General features: G+C 37.1%; 2 protein-coding genes across 2 annotated transcripts; one reads left to right on the top strand and one right to left on the bottom strand.

Annotated features, from left to right (window-relative positions):
* Positions 1 to 251: 251 nt before the first annotated feature.
* LOC143465644 (bile salt export pump-like) lies at positions 252 to 12,861 on the bottom strand. Its single transcript, XM_076964046.1, has 33 exons — positions 12,754 to 12,861; positions 10,328 to 10,501; positions 10,003 to 10,084; positions 9,781 to 9,831; positions 9,612 to 9,696; positions 9,394 to 9,487; positions 9,027 to 9,171; positions 8,858 to 8,945; positions 8,501 to 8,634; positions 8,209 to 8,380; positions 7,956 to 8,080; positions 7,668 to 7,839; positions 7,345 to 7,458; positions 7,111 to 7,221; positions 6,843 to 6,968; positions 6,564 to 6,767; positions 6,321 to 6,491; positions 6,000 to 6,161; positions 5,710 to 5,797; positions 5,520 to 5,589; positions 5,210 to 5,342; positions 4,872 to 5,060; positions 4,680 to 4,784; positions 4,362 to 4,523; positions 3,985 to 4,188; positions 3,262 to 3,362; positions 3,047 to 3,187; positions 2,741 to 2,897; positions 2,402 to 2,599; positions 2,011 to 2,217; positions 1,369 to 1,504; positions 1,147 to 1,266; positions 252 to 1,042 (listed from the first exon to the last, which is right to left on the bottom strand). Exons 1-33 carry the CDS (start codon positions 12,854 to 12,856, stop codon positions 951 to 953), a joined length of 4,416 nt encoding a protein of 1,471 aa, XP_076820161.1. The 5' UTR covers positions 12,857 to 12,861; the 3' UTR covers positions 252 to 950.
* Positions 12,862 to 15,006: 2,145 nt separating this feature from the next.
* On the top strand, positions 15,007 to 18,376 carry LOC143465688 (pancreatic secretory granule membrane major glycoprotein GP2-like). The gene is made up of 9 exons (XM_076964110.1): positions 15,007 to 15,152; positions 15,364 to 15,480; positions 15,614 to 15,810; positions 16,024 to 16,175; positions 16,312 to 16,442; positions 16,738 to 16,849; positions 16,959 to 17,141; positions 17,391 to 17,599; positions 17,785 to 18,376. The coding sequence occupies exons 1-9, from the start codon at positions 15,098 to 15,100 to the stop codon at positions 17,925 to 17,927; spliced, it is 1,299 nt and encodes a 432-aa protein (XP_076820225.1). The 5' UTR covers positions 15,007 to 15,097; the 3' UTR covers positions 17,928 to 18,376.
* Positions 18,377 to 18,626: the final 250 nt, after the last annotated feature.

Consider the following 18,626-nt stretch of genomic DNA (forward strand, 5'->3'; position numbering starts at 1 on the left):
TATAACTGCCAAGTTCGCACAAACTGCTCAGATTGAAGTTGCAAACTTAACCGGGATATTACTGTAAATCCTTTCTAGCATTCTAGGTCTCCGTTACGTACATCAACTTCAACTACATTATTTAACTTTAATTATGCAAATCACTGAATCATTGTTTAAACATTTTTATTCATTTTTAAGCTTATATAGGAACCTTGGTATAGTTCGGTTTAAGACACTGATTTAAAACCACAACCTATATCTATTTCTCAATCGGAAAATGTATAACCACTTTTATTACTTTATGTTTTTTAATATAACAAAAATTTTACAACTTTTAAATTTGTATACGATCACAGTATAAATTAAAAAATTGGCAATGATAACAATGGCAAGCAATGTATAATTAACGCACCCTGAAATTACAGAATCAAGAATTATACATAAAATTACAAAACACGTATTAAAGTATATGTCAAAGTGGGTTACGGTTTAGCTGATTATTGAGCAGCTGAAGCAGTTACAAACACTGATTGGTGTTTGGTGCTTATATTCTGTAAGAAGCGAAAAGTATTTATAACAATAACGATGGGGGCTATGTACAAAATCAATATTTAGAAAATAAAACGCAAATAGGCTACACCAGAGGTCCCTGTTTATCACAGTTACCAAAATTTTACATGCTGCTTAAACAGTTAATAACTGACAAATACTGAGATATTACATTTCAAATTTTGCAGTTGAAATGGTACGTGGCTTTTAAAAACCCATATCAGATAATATGATATATTAAGTCCCACTGGCCACTAGTCCATAGCAACTGAAAAGTAAAACTCAACAAAACTTGGCAGCACATGAAAATTTGATGACGTCAAATGTTGCACTGGGGAACTACTAAAATGCGCAAACATCGTTTGTTGCATTGTGGGGTGCGATCACTGGCAATGGTTACCGTTATCAAAATCATACGTTTAACTTAGAGACGCATTAGTTGTAACAAGCTTGTAGTATGCTCCTTCTATTGACATCAGGTAGTCATGGTTACCTTGCTCGATTACTTGTCCTGTAAATAAAAGAAAATGTTTGAACTAAACCTAGCAACTGTTACCAATAAGTGCAGAGCTTGGCATTCGTAAAAGTACCCCCTACAAAATACTTTAGACTTACCTTGGGATATAACAGCAATCTTGTCGGCGTTTTTGATGGTCGATAACCTGTGTGCAATCACGATGCATGTTCGTCCTTCTCGAGCTCTATCTAGTGCTTCCTGTACTATTTTCTCACTCTCTGATAGGTAAAAATGTTATATGAGTAATGTTCTAAACTGTTCGGCCTTTATTTTGTCCTGCAATAAAAGACGAAGTACAGACAACATTTATTTACATTTACCGGTATCTAAAGCCGAAGTTGCTTCATCTAAGAGCAATATCCTTGGACTGCGCACTAATGCTCTGGCAATGGCAACCCGCTGTTTTTGACCTCGAGAAAGCTGGTCGCCTTTGTCTCCCACCTCTGTGTGATATCCCTGCGATAGTGAAGAATGTTCTTAAATCTCATGCTACACACATACATGCACATATGTGCTATAGGTAATTGTCAAATTTACAATAAATCAACCGTAATTTAGGTTTTAACCCGGGCTTCTCAAACTGTGGGTCGCGACCCCGGGTTTAGGGTCGCAAAATGAAATTTTGGGGCCGTGAAACAAACTCAATTTTAATAAATTGAATTGTTTTTGTTAATTTTTGATTCGCTTTGCTGTTTCCATTACGCGGTTCTTTTATTACTGTAGGCTACAGTTACTGTACTTTGGTGGATTGTGTGCATTTGTATGATTTTGCCAGGTACAAAAACACCACTTGAGGTTTGTAATCAGACGTTCATTGTTTTAATATCTTTAAAATCTGTAGTCTACCCGTCAAGGGGTCGCATAGAAATTTCTTTTCTAAAATGGGGTGGCAGAATTAAAACGTTTGAGAAGCCTTGCTTTAGGCAATAGCTGGCTAATAGCCTGTACTATAAAATACTTACGTCCTTGAGTGCCAAAATGAACTCGTGCATGTTTGCAAGCCTGGCTGCGCGCTCAACATCTTCTTTGGGCACTTCTCTTCCATTATCTCCGTAGATTATGTTGTCATAAACCGTTCCACCAAAAAGAACCGGTTCTTGAGATACGACGCCAATTTTGCTCCGCAAGAAACCGACATTGGTCTTTGCCGTTTCGTGACCGTCAACTAGCTACATAATAACATGTAAAAGATGTTAAAGCGTTTCATGATGAAAATAGTCTTATAATAACCATACACAATATACATAGTCATATAATAACCGACCGTACACAGTAACCCTAAAACGAGAAATGGTCATAATCTAAGGCTAAATACGAATCTTTAGAATATATACAGGTTATTTGAAAACTTACCACAATGCCCTCATCCGGATCGTAAAATCGTTCCAGCAGCTGGACACTTGTGCTCTTTCCGCATCCGCTCTGTCCGACCAAAGCCAATGTTTCACCGCTACCGATCGATACGTTAAGTCCACGCAGGACCGTAATATCTTGTCGAGTGGGATAAGTAAATTTGCAGTCACGGAATTCGATTTCGCCCTTGAAATCTTTCTGCAATTTGATACACTCGTGAACGGTATTGTATTGGTGACGTAGATTAGTAACGTGTTTGACGCCTTTTTAAGCATACAGCAATTAATTGCAAGTTATAAAAAATGTATTATGACAATGTATAGGCTAATGAATATTTACCCATTTGTCTCCTTCGGTGCTATAAGAATCGATACTTGGTTTTCTATCGAAGAGCTGGAAGATTCTCGCTGCAGATGTCCTTGCTTTTGCGTAATCCGGGGCATAGTTCGATGCTCGTCCCAACGCGGTACCCCCGAAAACAATGGCTGAAAACACCCTAAGGCAATATCATAGCATGAAATAGTGCACCATTAATTTATAACTAACATCACGCTGCATTAATTAACGGCGTTTGATTTTTAGCGTAGGTCAAAACTACTGGTTTTTACGTTTGCTTAGTTCTGTGCAAAAGCTCAAAGCTTTCACCTGAATACATATTGAAATTCCATTTCACCAGTGGCGACAAGATAACCTCCAAAACGAAAGGAAGCTGCGTATGCAAAGAAGATGATAGAGTTTGCGATACCAAACGTGAGCCCGTAGATCTGTGAGTTGGTTTTCCCGTCCCTTGATATAGAGAAATAAGCAAAATTACGAACAATTACATTACAAAGATGTAAAAAAGGCTCAAGTTTACGTACTTGTATGGGCCGATAAGGACTTCGTTGTATTTTTGCGTAAAATACTCCTCCTTATTCAAAGAGACCACTGTGCGGATAGACTCAATTGCTTCAGATACAACCTGTATATACAGCAAAAGTCATTTTAAGTTACAGGTCAAGGTTTGCTAACTTGTATAAACCCCAGAAGTATCCAATTATATTGTGCTAATTGTTATAATTAGCCCTTATTCTTACGAAATTCTCGTGCAGATCTGAGGATATTATAATGTTATTAGTGTTCTATCTCGTGTGTTTATCAACAAGCGCTGTACTATATTTTGGCCGTGTTTTGATTACTTCCGAATTACGTCATTCGTACTACAGCGCTTAACGCGTCAGTTCTGATATTGTCAGTCTAGTAATAGCAGTCTGTAATTTACAGTCTACCGAATGGAGCTTTATTCTGTGCTCTGAAAACAGTAACCATTTCGTTGAGAACAAATAATAAATAATTGTTCAAGACATTAACAGTTTGCTTCTGGTACTGTGATACTTAAATGGTTATCAGGGGTTAATGAATGCGCTATGAATGGAGTCAGATTAGCCAACAACCGATCAAGCAATATAATGTAATAATTAACAACAGTTCACAACCTCAACAATAGGCCTAGTTAGCAGAATATGTAATTGTAATATTTATTTCTTTTATGGGAACAAACTAGTTAACATCTTTTGCGGTCTGAGCACTTATCATCTTCTTACCGTCGATGCCTCTTCCAGGGAGTCTTTGTCTCTCTTAGCGCTTCCAGTCATCAAACGAGCCTGGATCAATCCAGAGAAAACAATCAAAGGAAGAAAAGCAACCACGACAAATGCCAACTTCCATCCAAAAGTAAAAGCGATGATTAACGCGCTCCCAATGCTTGCTATGGCGGATACAATGATACCAATCTGTGCCCCAGTTGCCTGAATCAAAACGTATAGGTGGTCACAACTTTTTGAAGATAACTTAGCTGTATGTAATTGTAGTACTAGCAACAAATTTCCACTCAACCTAATGGCAATACTATTTAAAATAGTTAAACAGTTTATACTTTACCAGAAAGCTACTTCCAGTTTAAAAAACAAGAGAAGCTTACCCCTTTGACGTAAGCTGCATCGGTAGCAAGTCTTGTTGAGAGAGCTCCAGGGTTGTTTCTATGATCGTCGTACCATCCGATATCCTGCCTCAGCATGCATTCGAAACCCATCTTCCTCAATCGTCTGGTCAAAATCTCACCGGACTTGGCAAACATGTAATTCTACAATGACAAGGTTAAGGGCTGATAACCAGGCTGCTTGATTTCCTCTCTTGATGTCAAACACGTATAGTTGCATTAAAGGTGAAAGCCATTGAAAACTAATATAAGCTTATACGCTTAGTAGAAAAAGGTTTACGAAATTTAAAAACAACTTGCCTGCAGAAAGTATGTGATAAACGAAACCACAGCGATTCCAACAAAAAGCAAAGCGTAAAAGTTTACTCCTTCTTGGATCTCTTGAGGATCAGTTGAAGAAAAAACCTGCATAGAAAGCGACAGTTTAACACATACTGGAATATGCTGCTTACTGCAAAATGCTTTTGTCACCAATTCGTTTTCCAAACTTACACCCAAGAGTCCCGAAAACAAGATGGCAAAAACTGGCTGAATTGCTCCGTTAACCGCGGATCCTATCGTTCCAGCAACAATGTAGGGCCACTCGGTTGAGTTAAGCTTCATGATCCGATTAAGTGGAGCCGGTTCTATTGCTTCCACTTCCTCATCTTCAGCTTCCGATTCGCTGGATGAGTCAGATTCCTAAACATTATTTTTTTCAATAAACTGATTATTATTAAAGTAAGTATTACGATGGGTATTAATAAGGACGTTAGTTTGCACAAGTTATACCAAAACAAAACTTTCATCACAATTTCTCGTATTCTGGGACAATGCACAATTGCACATACCTCGCTATCGCTGTCGTGCCTCTTGCGTGCTGTTATCTCGTATTTTCTCACGGTTGTTGGAGTAGTCATAGTGATAGGAGTGATATCATCGCCAGTTGACATGTGGGTTTCGGCTCTCTTTCGGAGACTTCTTCTAAAATCGCACAAAATGTCATGACTTTAGCAACAAAATTAGAGTTGCAATAAAAATAGTTTAAAACAACTTACTTGACCATTCTAAATCATAGCTTAAGAAATACAAGTTTACAATATGTCTATTACAACAAAATACTATTTAAGTCTTAAGAATAAGATTTCATAAAAAAAATACCTGAAACTTCGTCGATGACCCATTCCCGTGACGTGTTCCAATGGAACTTCTGGCCCGTTTTCAAGAATTTCTGTATGAAGCAAATCAGGAAATACTGTCAGTGGGAAGTTTTCGAATGAATTTATTTTTGCCCAAGCGTTACTTTCTTTAAATCTGTAGGCCTATGATACTGGATAACAAGTTTACTAACCGTCGTCTTTGTCGGCGTCTGAAGTGCCTTCAGTGTCACTATCGCTTACATCTCCGTCGTTACACTCAGACTTTTTACGTTTGGTTGTCTAAATAACAAACAAAGCTGCAGTCACGGCAACGTATATGAGCAGCGTGAATGTGCATAGAAGTAATCTCCAAGAGTTTTCCAAATGTGGGGAAAAGTGTCCAAAAAGTTAAAAACTGTTATTTCTTAAAATAATGTTTTATTAATTCATTATTTATTTCGCTAAACAAGATGAACAATAACGCAAACAAATGGCTCTGTACCTGTAACGTAACAAGCGTGTAATACACGCCATTGTTTTTCATCAACTCTTCGTGGGTACCTCTTTCAACTGCCTTTCCGTGCTCGATTCCTACAATGATGTCAGCATTACGTATAGTAGACAAGCGATGAGCAACGATTATAGTTGTTCTTCCCTTTCTTGCCTGCACATTTTTCAAATGTAGATAATATGCGCAAAATGGGATGAAAAACACTCACTAACTCACATGTACAGGTAGAGTTACAGGTCTTTATTGTTCTCAGAAGACAATAGATAGGTTCAGAAAAGGTAATGTAAGCTATCAGTTTCCGAACAAACTTACTTTATCTAGTTCTTCGAGTACGATTGCTTCACTCTGCGTGTCCAGAGCAGAACAAGCCTGGTCAAGAAGAAGAATTTTCGGGTTTCGAATCAAAGCTCTCGCAATTGCGATCCTCTGTTTCTGTCCTCCGCTCATGTGTCCTCCACCTGTCCCAACCTGAGTTTGGAATTTCTGAAAAACGCCTTAACCGTTTTCGACACTGCTCCAAACAACATTTAACACCATTATTGTGATGCAACCTACGTTTGGCAAATCCATAATAAAGTTGTAAGCATTGGCTGCTTTCGCCGCTTGTATAATTTCTTCGTCGGTTACACCTTCTCTTCCGAAACGGATGTTTTCAGCAATCGTTGTAGCAAAGAGCGAAGGTTCTTGCTGAACGATTCCTATCATCTTCCTAAGCCACTGCGTGTTGAGAGTGCGTAGATCGTGTCCATCAAGAGTAACCTGTCATCGCATTTATATTAATTGATCAATATTTGGTAATTGGTTGGTGTTTCTAAGTGTTTCGTGGCTGCTTACCACTCCTTTGTCAGGATCATAAAATCGCTGAACAAGCTGGAGAATTGTGCTCTTTCCCATGCCGCTAGGTCCCACAATTGCTGTAGTTTCACCGGCTTTGAAAGTTATCCGGAGGTTGTCCAGGATCTAATGCAGAAGTATTCCTTAATATCTAGGCTAATTATAATTTATGACGCATATCTGTTCGTGCCGTTTAGCTGATTTAAACATCACCACAGCAAATACTGACAAAACGAATGTGTGTCATAACTTTCTGCAATGTACCTACCAGTTGGTCATCTCTACTTGGGTATGAAAAGTCACAATCGTGCAATTCAATATCTCCAACGACGTGATCCAACACGTGGCCTTCCTTGGAGAAAGGATCTATTTTGGATTCCTGTACAGGCAGTAGAAAATTACAGTTTTCAATTTCAAAGCAAAATTTCTGCAATAGTGAATGGTAACTACACAAATTGAACACTTTGAGTGAAACATCATGGCACTGTGTAGGCCTACTCACCCGTTCAATGATCTGATAAACTAAAGCCGCTGCGCTTTTACCAACAGAAAACGCCTCTAAGTTTGGAGCAGCCTGCCCAAGATTAATGGCGCCAATCAAAACGGCAAAGAAAACCTGAAGATACAAAGATTTAAGAATATAGAGAAAGAGTGTAATGCTTTAAGTTGGCAAAAGGCTTAGTTGGTACACACGTATGTTGGAATACTTTTGCAAGCTTTTGCACTGTGCAGTGCGGCAAACAAAGCCTACAAGCAAACAAGTTGATCCAAACAAGTTTAAGCTTTCCATCCGACATAATTGATGCATTGTGGTATATGACTCACTGTCATTAGCTGACCCGTTGTAAACCTTTCATCAAGCACCAACGTCGATCCGTACCAGAATGCCAGAGCATAGCTTAAAAATATCATACACCACATGTAACCGGAGAAAAATCCTTGCGTCATCCCTTTTTTAATGCCCTGCTTCTCCGCAGATTCAAGGTTTTTGTCGTACCTATATTAACCAAAAAGGCTAATATGATAACTTTATCGCTAATGCGTAAAAAACACAATAAAATGAAATGTGCAGACTTATGAAGTTTTGAATAGCAAACTAGCTTTTTAGCTTACCGTTCAACTTCCTTCTTTTCCCCACCAAATGCGGCAACTGTCCTGATGGAAGAGAGGACCTCCTCCGCCACAGAGCCAGCGGCCGCGTATGCTTGTAGTTCTTTGCTTGTCATATTTGCAACAAACTGCAAATTTTGTAGAAAATTTGTTAAATGTTTCTTTTGCAATTGACTTTTAGGTACCAAGCTTCATACACACAAACAACCCATTCGTGAGATTGAGTAAGAGAGTGCCTGTGACTGTTTTAACTTACTCTTCCCATTAGCGCCGCGCCGATTCCAAGAAGTGGACTGATTGCCATAATGACCAAGGTCAGTTCCCATCCGTTTACAAAACCGACCACGAAACCGCCTACAAACGTGGTTAAACGCTGGATGAAGACACTAAACTTGTCCGCAATCGCATCGCTGATTTTGTTCACATCACTGAAAACAGCAAAAAACTGTAATCTAGCAGGTCCTGTTTCCGAAACATTTGAAGTGAATAAACACTTTATTCACTTTTAATTTTAATTTTATGGCCTACCCCACAGGAATCCAACTTACTCGCTCATACGTGTATTTAGCTCCCCCATGTGGTGAATGTCAAACCAGCCAATTTCCTGCCGCATGATGGAGCGGAAGAATAACTGACGTATCTTCCGGGTTTGTCTGGTCGAAGCTAACACCCAATTTCCAACCTGTATGGTCCGAGTATTATGTGTTAGAACGTTCTTTTTTTAATGATGCATGCGTTGCGTGTACGTTAAGGTTAACCAGACACTTGTAAAGCAATTTTTTCAACAAACTTTATCAGTTGATCACATTTTCATGTATATTGGTGTGCAAGTTCGATTTTCGTTTCTGTTACTGCCGCTTCCTATTTAAACCGACTGTTGCTAAGTATAACCTGCGGGTATATACCTGCACGTATCCGCAAACGATAACCATGCATGCGATGAATACGTAATAATAAGAGAATGACGTCAGTTCGGCCTCGACATCGATTGGGCTAAAATAAAATATTGCATGGTGAGAATGAAAAAAGATAAAATCAGGCCAGAATAGAGTCAGTTTTTTGTCTTATACTTACTAGTATTTTTGACTTTCATTTAGAGTTTCATAAGTTAGGTTTTGCGCCTCGTAGGTTGCGTTTATATCTTCTTCAGTGCACTGCTTCCCGGTATATTCGACGCATCTGCTGTATTCTATGAAGGTGTCAATCATCTGACCGAAAACTAAAAAAAAATTGCGTGATTTTACTGCGTTACGAAATAATTTCAGTATGCTTGTTTATAATGTGGTATTGCGTTGCTGATTTTAAGCTCGTAGTTGTGGCATGTTGGAAATGACGTCATTAGGGTAAAGATTCTCCGTGAAGGCGAAAATTTCATTATACAAATTTAAGTCAACAAATTAACAAGTCATCAAAAATTAATAGCTTGTGATGACGAAATCACCTGTCATCATGAAAGGAAATGCGGCTCCGTGAACCATAGCTCCAAGGGTACCGACAAGCATGAGCAAATAATCTGTGCAATTTGCATAGCGGAACTATAAGAAAAAAAATTGCAATATGTATTTTAATGACTCAATTAGGTAATTGTAGTTACAATTCTCCTTGGTTGCTTGTTATAATGGGCGATGTTTTGTAATAATGGGCATTTGCTCGTTATACCAATTTATGAAAGGAAACTTGAGGAGGTTTTTCGAATTTCTTCTTTTTCTTTTTCTTCTGCTTTTTGTCCTTTTTCTTTTGTTTCCTTTCGTAAGAAACGACACGAGCATTTAAATTTTTGCTGATTTTAGCTAACTTGAGACAGAACAATGTTTGCACTTTGACTTACTTGCGCTTTTGTCGACGTTGCTTAGCAACAACTTCCTCTAGCGACTTTTGTCTGCAAGAATCATGACGGTTACTGAACGTTAGACTGGTCGGGAAGTTTCGTTGGTAATTTATGAATTTTTGAAACAATCGATATACTGTAATAGTCTGATCCCTTATAGCTATAGAATTGAATTAACATATCGTAGTTCCGTGCATAGTATGGTATAACTATAGTACTTACCCCTTTTCTGTATTTCCTTGAAACAGTTTTGTCTCGTTGCGACTTTCATCAAGTGTTTTAGATAACTTTCCATCGGAGAAATCTGCAGAAGGCAAAAATTTTAGGCATCAACCAAACATTAAAATCTAGAAATTCATCCAAAAACTTGTAAATAGTTACATGTGGTTTAAAATTTCGACTAAAGTCTACACAAATATGTTATATTTCAAATATACCTATAACCACGACATAACAGTTATTAAATGTAGTGATTTAAAACTCAAGCCATAAATGTAGCTGCGGTGTTGAACACGAAAGTAAAGCAAAAATATCAAGGATATTTGACCTGTTTCATGCATGTAGGACTCATTCTCGTAGATGTGGCGGTGACTGTCATTGTGAAAGTCAGTGCCGTTCTTTCCATTTACCTCATATTTCATATCGGTAGTGTACTTGACATCAAATAAGCAAAACACGATAAAACAGCAATAGTCGGTTTGGCCGTGGAATTCTAGAGTACCTAAATAATTGAAAGGAGATTTCATATAATCATTGTTTCCAGCGACATTTCACTGCAAGTCAATAAAAATTGTTCAGATGCTATTTCATAGTTACACCTGTTACAAGGGCAAACTTGTCAAAGAACCAACGTTTATCCACGAAGCACTTTCGTGGTACGTCTTACGTGCCTGATTGCCTGTACGCTATATGCATCGGGTATATGGGAAATGAGTATAATTTCTGCATTTATGCTGTAAGTGTGCGACATTTTGTGGTTTAAAATGATCCCACATCACTACACGGCTCATTCTGTAATTGTAAGCAATAAATCGCGCTTTGCAATTTGTACGCATGTCCTTATACATACCTACCTACCATACCTATAACACCAACATTGGTTTCTTGCACCTTTTGGCAACTTGGGGTTAGGTCTCCTTTCCCATTTCGTTTACTGCGCAATACGCCTTTTACGCCTTTTATCGGTGATGCATTGGTTAGCATTTTATTTTAGCTCTTCACGATAATTGATGCGAAACAAACGATAAGATTTAGTATTTTAATAAAACGCGGTGTTCGCAGAACTGCATTCGTTTGAAATGTGCGTTTGGGACAGTTTCTCTGCCAGCTAAACACAGTAACTTAAGTATCGAAAAACTTTCTCTTTGTTTGAAGAAATACAAACGACTCTCCTTAAGCAAAAATTTTAAATATCTTATAGGTATTTCTGAAATTATGCTCTTGACATTAAGATTTGTCCGTATTGTCACAACGCTTAAAACTATTAATCAACTGATTTCGAGCACAACCTCAACGGGAATAACTCTTCCTCGAATCATAATTTGGCTAAATATTAATGAACGGCAGTCTTCATTGACCATACACACTGACGTCGGTTTTGGCCTGGTTTGTTTTATATACAGCGACGCTTATGTCAAAGCGAACCTTATGTGAGACAAAGTTGAACGACCGCCAGGACGTTGACCCCGACAAGATGACTACGTATCAAGTCGCATGATTTATTAGCCGCGCATTTATACATACGCACAACACGTAGGCCTATGCTTATGCCTATGCTTCGACAGCTATAAAGTTGTTTTTTGTCGATAGTAAAGTTTTAAGAGTTGAAAAGTAATAAATCTGTGGTGGTTAGTGATTGGCGTGTGACAGTTTTCGAAATTTTCTTTCCAAAAAATTTGTATTTTTGTGCTGTAACTGCAAATTCTAACATCATCAATGTGCCAAGGGAAAATAATATTTGTTCATATCGTTAATACTTAACCGAGGTTTGCTTTGATTGTATATATTGTAGACCATATGTCCGTATATAACAAATCATAATAAACATTATGTTGCTTTGGAAGTTTTTGTTTAGTATACAAAATTGAAGAACTGTACGTTAATAGATGATATGTTGTTGTCAACATTTCCTTCATTTAACTTTTATAAGTAGCATAACTAACTTTTAAGTGATTACTTTTTTGACTTTTTAACTTGTTTTCTGACAAGTTTTAAACTATATTGTCGTTTTTCCAAGTAATTCCAGCCACGTCACCACAACCAATTGTGGACTTTTCGTAAACATGGCTAGCCAAAATGAAACAGTAACTGCGTTAGCAAGCTTGTTTTATTTACGCAAATAATGTCGATATCCGCTAGGTCGTCGTGTCGGGTCAAACTACAACGAAACGTACTTCGTCCAGCTCTTCATAATACGTCAATTTCCTCGTGTATATAACAGCAAAAAGCCCAGCTTTGAAACTTCCCGAAGAAACTTTTCTCATTACTTCTACAGCAGTTAGCGCCATTAATTTCGTTGGCATTTTTGCGTTCTGTCGCTTTTCACAACGACTGATAGGTCGGATAATACTTACCTTGTATCGTTATTGTCAACACTCAACACCATAATAACAACACGATCAACACGTAATCAATTAGAATCAGACTGAAGAACCAAACGACAATGTGACTAAATACACAAAATGAGTAATACAAAGATTTTGTAAATAGTAAAAAATGTTTTTCATAAACTGTATCTTAACGATTTTCGATAAAAATTGTGATGCTAGCTGTTATACTATACAATTACAACAAAAATCTTTCGGGTGGTTAACTTCAATGGATGGAAAAAGCTACAAAAGATGCATACACTGCACAGCGTGTAAGATGCTAAATGGTACTAAAAGGGTTGAAGCTTAGCACGGTCATCAAAGTAAAAATTATCAGAGTTTTGAGACGATACAAATTTCCGGCTAAAATGATACTCATACATACCTAACAGCATATATATGATGCGTTTTCTGGCAAAATTCAAAGATTTGGATTGGGAGCGATGCGCCTTCCTTGCCTTGGAAATGGCGTCACATTCAACGAGCATTTTCTCTATAAAAAGCTATTGCAGCAATAGATATCTGGTCTGTTAAGCTTTATCTCGTTCGTAGTGTACATGATTTTATGTCAATAGTGTCGTACTAAGATACAATTTAACCATGAAACGTTTTTGAAAGAACATGAGTTTGCACAGCGACAAGCACTAAGGTTGCTGCTGATAACCTACCACTAGAACATTAAAGTACGTTTCAAGTCGATGTAATATGTGAATATAACATACTTTATTATTTGCTGTAAAGATAAAGTTTCATAGAAATGGTAGCAAAAATGTTGTTATCAGTACAAAGTCTTGAACATTGCACTTTGGTGCAATTACCCCATGTAAGCTGTTATGTAACTAATCCACTTACGGTTGCTATGGGTGCCAGTTTGCAGATTTGTCTCCTGTGCCACACAACCCCAAAAAATGTGTGCATATCGGATCTTTGGTGACGTGTAGACCCCTATAAACAATACATAGCAAGAAACCCATTCACCTGTACGTTGCCGCTACATTCTAAATAAGTTACAGTTATGAATTTCAGTATAGACACGGAGAAGCGCTATGTATATTCGAGAATACAGGATTTAACCTAAGCCTTAATGTTTCATTAAAAAAATATAAAACACGAACTCTCCGCTTAATTTCTAATCCCCGAAACGCGAAAGTTTAAAACGAGAAATTTTTGTAATACTTGCGTACATATTCAAAATATTTTTACGATGTCCAACCGTTCGCTATGTAACTTTCTGCACGCTTACTTTCAAACGATACACTTGGTTAAAATCCTTTAAATGTTAGCATTGTTTCGAAAATCCAAGCAACAGTGCAACGTTTCTTTTTTTTGTCCGAAGATCATATTTATTTGACTATTTGGTAAACTTAACGTTTTGCTGCCAGATTGTAATTCCATAGCGTCCCCTTGCGGTTTGCTGTGTCGTCTACTTAACGATTTTCTGAAGCAGCGATAACTTGGTAATGCCTTCTTTGGCTCCATTATCATCACTTACACTATATTAGAAGCGCCAAAACGGTTTGCGCATTCATTAAAGCAATAAACCAGTCATATGTTTACAATGTTGAAATTGCCAATCTCTGGCCAAGTTTAGATGTTAGGCTACCTTCATGAAAATTCTTCATGTACTCGTGTATTGTGATATGTATGATCAAGTATGTAATTATAACCAGAGGTTATGAAAAAATTAACATTAAAACGTTGTGTAAAATACATGATGTCTATGTCACAAAAGTAAAACCGGTTAGACTAGTTTCACTGGCAACAAAAAGTAAAGCTAGAGGCTAAGCATAACATGGCCGGACTTTTTCCCAGTCAGATGTTTTGTAATTTTTGGTATATGTATTGGATTTTCATTAAACCAAGCAGTCGAGAAATGTTAGACAGTTAGAGAGTTGAGTTTATTTTTTTTAAATAATTTCATTTTTGAGCTCCCTGACACTGACTGTTTGAAAAGTTTGCAGTAGGCTACATGATCATAAATAAAATCCGTAAAAGGTTTCTAATGCTAGTTATACGCGTTGTGAAATGGGCCTGTAACGGTAAATAGCAAACCAGAAGCAGATTTTATTGAGAGTTTATTGTACAATATATATTATGCTGCTAAACACTCATTTGTTATTTGAACCAAAGTTGTACCTTTGGCTACTTAGTTGTTGTATGCAGCGACACAAAAAGGAAAATGGTATCCAACATCAGAGATAGTGTTAAAACCTTTTTATATAAAATGACATGTCCGGCACATTAATCTTGTCTCCAATTAAACATTCTCATTATTGATCATGTACATTAAGATTTTTGGATGCTGAGAACAGAATTTCAAGCTTGTCAAGATTTATTAACGTAATAGCCTCGGGCCTTGAACGTGAAGAGTTGTTACATATATACATTAAGACATTTATGGCGAAACACGTAATTTGTCTGCAACAACTTCGAAGATATAAAAGGAACTGTCTAGGCAAAAGGGAGCAATCAAAGAATGAAAAATTAAAAATTTACAAAATCTTACATCAAAGATAGAATTGTATTGTACAGTATTCCATTGTGTATCAAATCAAATAGTACAAGCGTACATTGTACGAAGGTTTGTGTTCGTTCGGTCAGGTCAAAAACCTAGAACTTAGCCTACTAATATTTTAATGTACTAATTGGTATATGTTAGACAGATTAGATAGAATAGTATATACTCTTAAAGATAATGTTATAAGAAAGATAAATAAGAAGAAAAAAACATGAAAACAACGTTGATATGCGTGATACTTAGTGGATGTTTGCTTTTAGTGACAGGTGAGTCTTGCTATTATACTTATGCAGAAATGATGCCAGTTTACTTTTTGAGACAGTTCGTATGAGAATGCACAATGAATCTGGGAACACATAAAATGTAATAATATTAAATGAAAATACATGTTACGAGCATGAGACGATCATTGTTCATATTATCGTCACACATGTTACAAATTTTCAACACCTACAACATTAAAAAATTTTTCTCTAGCGTCGCCTTGCGAACCGAATCCATGTGAAAACGAAGGTGAATGTTTTGAAGAATCGTCCAACGGGAAATTCACTTGTTTGTGCACGGAAAATTACGCCGGACTTCGCTGCGATCTTCGTGAGTTTACGAATGCATTGTTACCAAATTACTATCAATGACTTCAAATGCTTGACTCTGACAATTATCGTAATTTTAAACGTAAAATTAAGATCTGAAAGTATAATCACTGTCAGCCTGTCTTCATACTCAGCGTTTCCTGGCATTACATGCGGTAACAAGAGCATAGAAATAACAATCGACAAGCGGATGGTGACCGAACTTGGCCTGGACGACGACACTGGCTTGGTCTACTTTGAAGGCTGGTCGGGCTGTATAGCGGTGGATAGAAATGGACAATATCACCTTCAAGTGGATGCTCCCTTCACGGATTGTGGGATAAAAATGAGGGTAAAGTAACAAATGAAACTGCTTTGCCTGCTACGTTTAAACAGCATTAGGAAAATCCCAGCGACATCGTGGTTGATTTGACTATTTTAGGCTTTTGCGAAATAACAAACGGTGCTTGATGTTTGCCTTTGTAACTTGTAATTTATAACTTTCACTGTCAGTAGCATAAATATATTTTCACTAAAAATCGAATGAACTTCAATTTCTTTTTAGCGAGATGAAACCCATGGGTATCTCTTCAAACAGAATATTGTTTGGAACAAACGGGATGAAAACATCGAGAGGAAACACATCTTAGTTGACTTTCAGTGCAACTACACCGATCGTTATGAAATCATGGCTGGACCTATTATCCCCACAGTGACGTAAGAACTAAGAATGTTATCAAGGCCGATGCTGCTGTTGCGGAATTAACTACTGTAACTGTAACCTATGTCAATTAATTATCAATTTAATCTTTGATACGAACTCGGCTGATGGGTAGTATTTTCTTTACAACAGAACCATCGACTTTGAAACCAGTTATGGGACTTTCACTGTCCAGATGGATCTTTTCAGAGACCAAAGTTTTTCATCCCAGTCAAAATACGGTTTCCAACCGGTTATTGCCATCGAGGACGAAGTTTGTGTTCGTAAGTTTGCACATATTTTCAGCCAAGATCGTAAGAAACATCTTGGTAGTGAAAACTACAAATCTTGAAAATTAAAAATAAACTTTTTAGCACAAATCCATCCATTAACATATCTTTCTGTGGCAAATAAGTGGCCGCACTTTATAACTGTGTAACTTTTTTCAAAATTCCCGCGCCCATCGATCAAGATTCAAAAACGTTTTGACATCAACCGTTCATTTAACTAAACTTGTTTCAATCAAATTTGCGTACACAAATGTGACATCTCCAACAACAATTTTTATGTTCTTTATAGAACAAAGTCTGGTGAACGTAAACCCAGAACATCTCGTGCTCACTCTGCTTAACTGCTGGGCATCGACCAAGCAGGACGGTACCGGCTTGACGCACTCCCTGGTTTCTAACAAGTGCGTGCAACACTTTGTTTTAAAGCTAAACTGTACCTTCCGAAGGCCCCTAAAAAGTTTTAAACAAAAACATACAAAACATCATTTTCTAAACTGTAATGTGTTGTAGATGTTCAAACGAAGAAACCACTGAGGTTGTGCAGAACGGCGAGGGTAGCGAAGCTCAATTCTGCTTTCAAATGTTCAAGTGGCAAGAAAACTTCAACGCCGTTTACGTTCATTGCCTGGTAAACGTTTGCAACGCCACTGCTTTCCCAGAGTTCTGTACTTGCCAAAACGAGCGCGTTAAAAGGTAGGATTTAAAGATGTTTGACACTTTTTTATTTTGACTAGTGCGTCGCAGAAAAACTGGCTGTATCCCAGCAAATAGTCAGTTTCGGCAACAGTTTAGATCTAATTAACTATAAGATGCAAAAAACAAAAACTCACACTATTGCTTTAAAAACAGCCAACGGTTTATTATAAAAGTTCAGAAAATGAGTTCATTAAAACACATATGAATGTATAAAACTTAACTGGTCCACCTTTTTCTCTACTTTAGAGAGGTCTTTTCTATGACCGTGGAAAAACAGAAATCTGAGAGCAGAGTTGTGAGTTCTGAGCTTATCCGAGTTGTAAACGGAAATTATCTCGACGACTGGCTTCTCTTTTTGGAAGAGAATCCGAGTGAAGATACAATCCAGGAAAGCACCGCCGATGGTATCCAGGATTTTGATCCAAACATCCAGGACGACCAGAAAGAAAACAAAGGCAAGACAAAGATTTCTTTTTATGTATCTTTAACACTTTGAGTTCAGTTGGATTCTCCTATTGTAGGGCATTCTTAGTCATTAGAAGAATATTTAATCTTGTTATACTTTCTATAGATTCCAAAAAGTTATTGAGAAGGTTTACCTTAATAAAACATTCCACTAAATTGTTTTGTTGTTTTGCAGGCCCAGATTCAACAGTTCTGATTGCGGTAGGAGTCGTTTTAGTCATTGCAGTCATAATTCTGGGCGTTGTTATCGGAGTTTACATTAACTTCAGTCGGGTCAGGGCTGTGACAAAGGGTGTTAATGTGTCACGTTTAACATAGATTATATTTTAGCCAAATACAAAAATTAAGCTATAACCAAAGCTCACGAGCATTTGTAGGTATTGTTGCTATTTCACTAAATTGCTCAAAAAGTATATAGGCTACAGCAAAAATTCTATAGAAAAGGCTTACTTGATTTTGCCAAATTCTGAATGTCACACGGTTCTTGACGCATGCCTTCTAGTATTTAATTTCTAAAACTCGTTTTTCAAACTTTTAGAATAAAGTATTAAATTGCTTGGTTTGAAATTTCACTATTGGGTTTTGTAATATATTTCTTTATTTTGCACTACGCTAACGCTATATGAACAACAAAAATCCTTTTCCGACTCTTTTCTGAAGTATTGTTTTTGTTTGCAAAGTAGTTGCTATTCTAACCTTGTGCTATTACTCTACTGCCTCTTAAAAAGCAAAAAGTTAAGTTGTATCAACGTAACGTTCCGACCTGAGTTTGAAAATGTGTGATTATTTTGCTTATTTTAAAGGAGTAAGCTCTTGACAGAGTATTTAGGAAGTGTTCTGATAAAAGACATTTTAGTAATGTAAATATAGGAAATATTACTTAAAATTAGTTTGTACGATAACTATATATTGATAAGCACTTTATTACTACACGCTGCACACGTTATATTTCAGCCGACCGTTTGTGAGCATGCCCCCAAAAAACAGAAAATTTTATTTTCGAACAATATACATCTG

This window comes from Clavelina lepadiformis, chromosome 7 (genome assembly GCF_947623445.1).
Source record: "Clavelina lepadiformis chromosome 7, kaClaLepa1.1, whole genome shotgun sequence".
NCBI classification, from domain to species: Eukaryota; Metazoa; Chordata; class Ascidiacea; order Aplousobranchia; family Clavelinidae; genus Clavelina; species Clavelina lepadiformis.

Excerpts from the sequence above, each read along its gene's own strand:
- LOC143465644 (XM_076964046.1), bottom strand. The coding sequence starts at position 12,856 with ATGCTCGTTGAATGTGACGCCATTTCCAAGGCAAGGAAGGCGCATCGC. Across the intron at positions 10,085-10,327 it reads GTCCTACATGCATGAAACAG|ATTTCTCCGATGGAAAGTTA; the intron begins GTCAAATATCCT and ends TGCCTTCTGCAG. Across the intron at positions 9,832-10,002 it reads CAAGGAAATACAGAAAAGGG|ACAAAAGTCGCTAGAGGAAG; the intron begins GTAAGTACTATA and ends TGATTCTTGCAG.
- LOC143465688 (XM_076964110.1), top strand. The coding sequence starts at position 15,098 with ATGAAAACAACGTTGATATGCGTGATACTTAGTGGATGTTTGCTTTTA. Across the intron at positions 16,176-16,311 it reads CCTATTATCCCCACAGTGAC|AACCATCGACTTTGAAACCA; the intron begins GTAAGAACTAAG and ends TCTTTACAACAG. Across the intron at positions 16,850-16,958 it reads CACTCCCTGGTTTCTAACAA|ATGTTCAAACGAAGAAACCA; the intron begins GTGCGTGCAACA and ends AATGTGTTGTAG.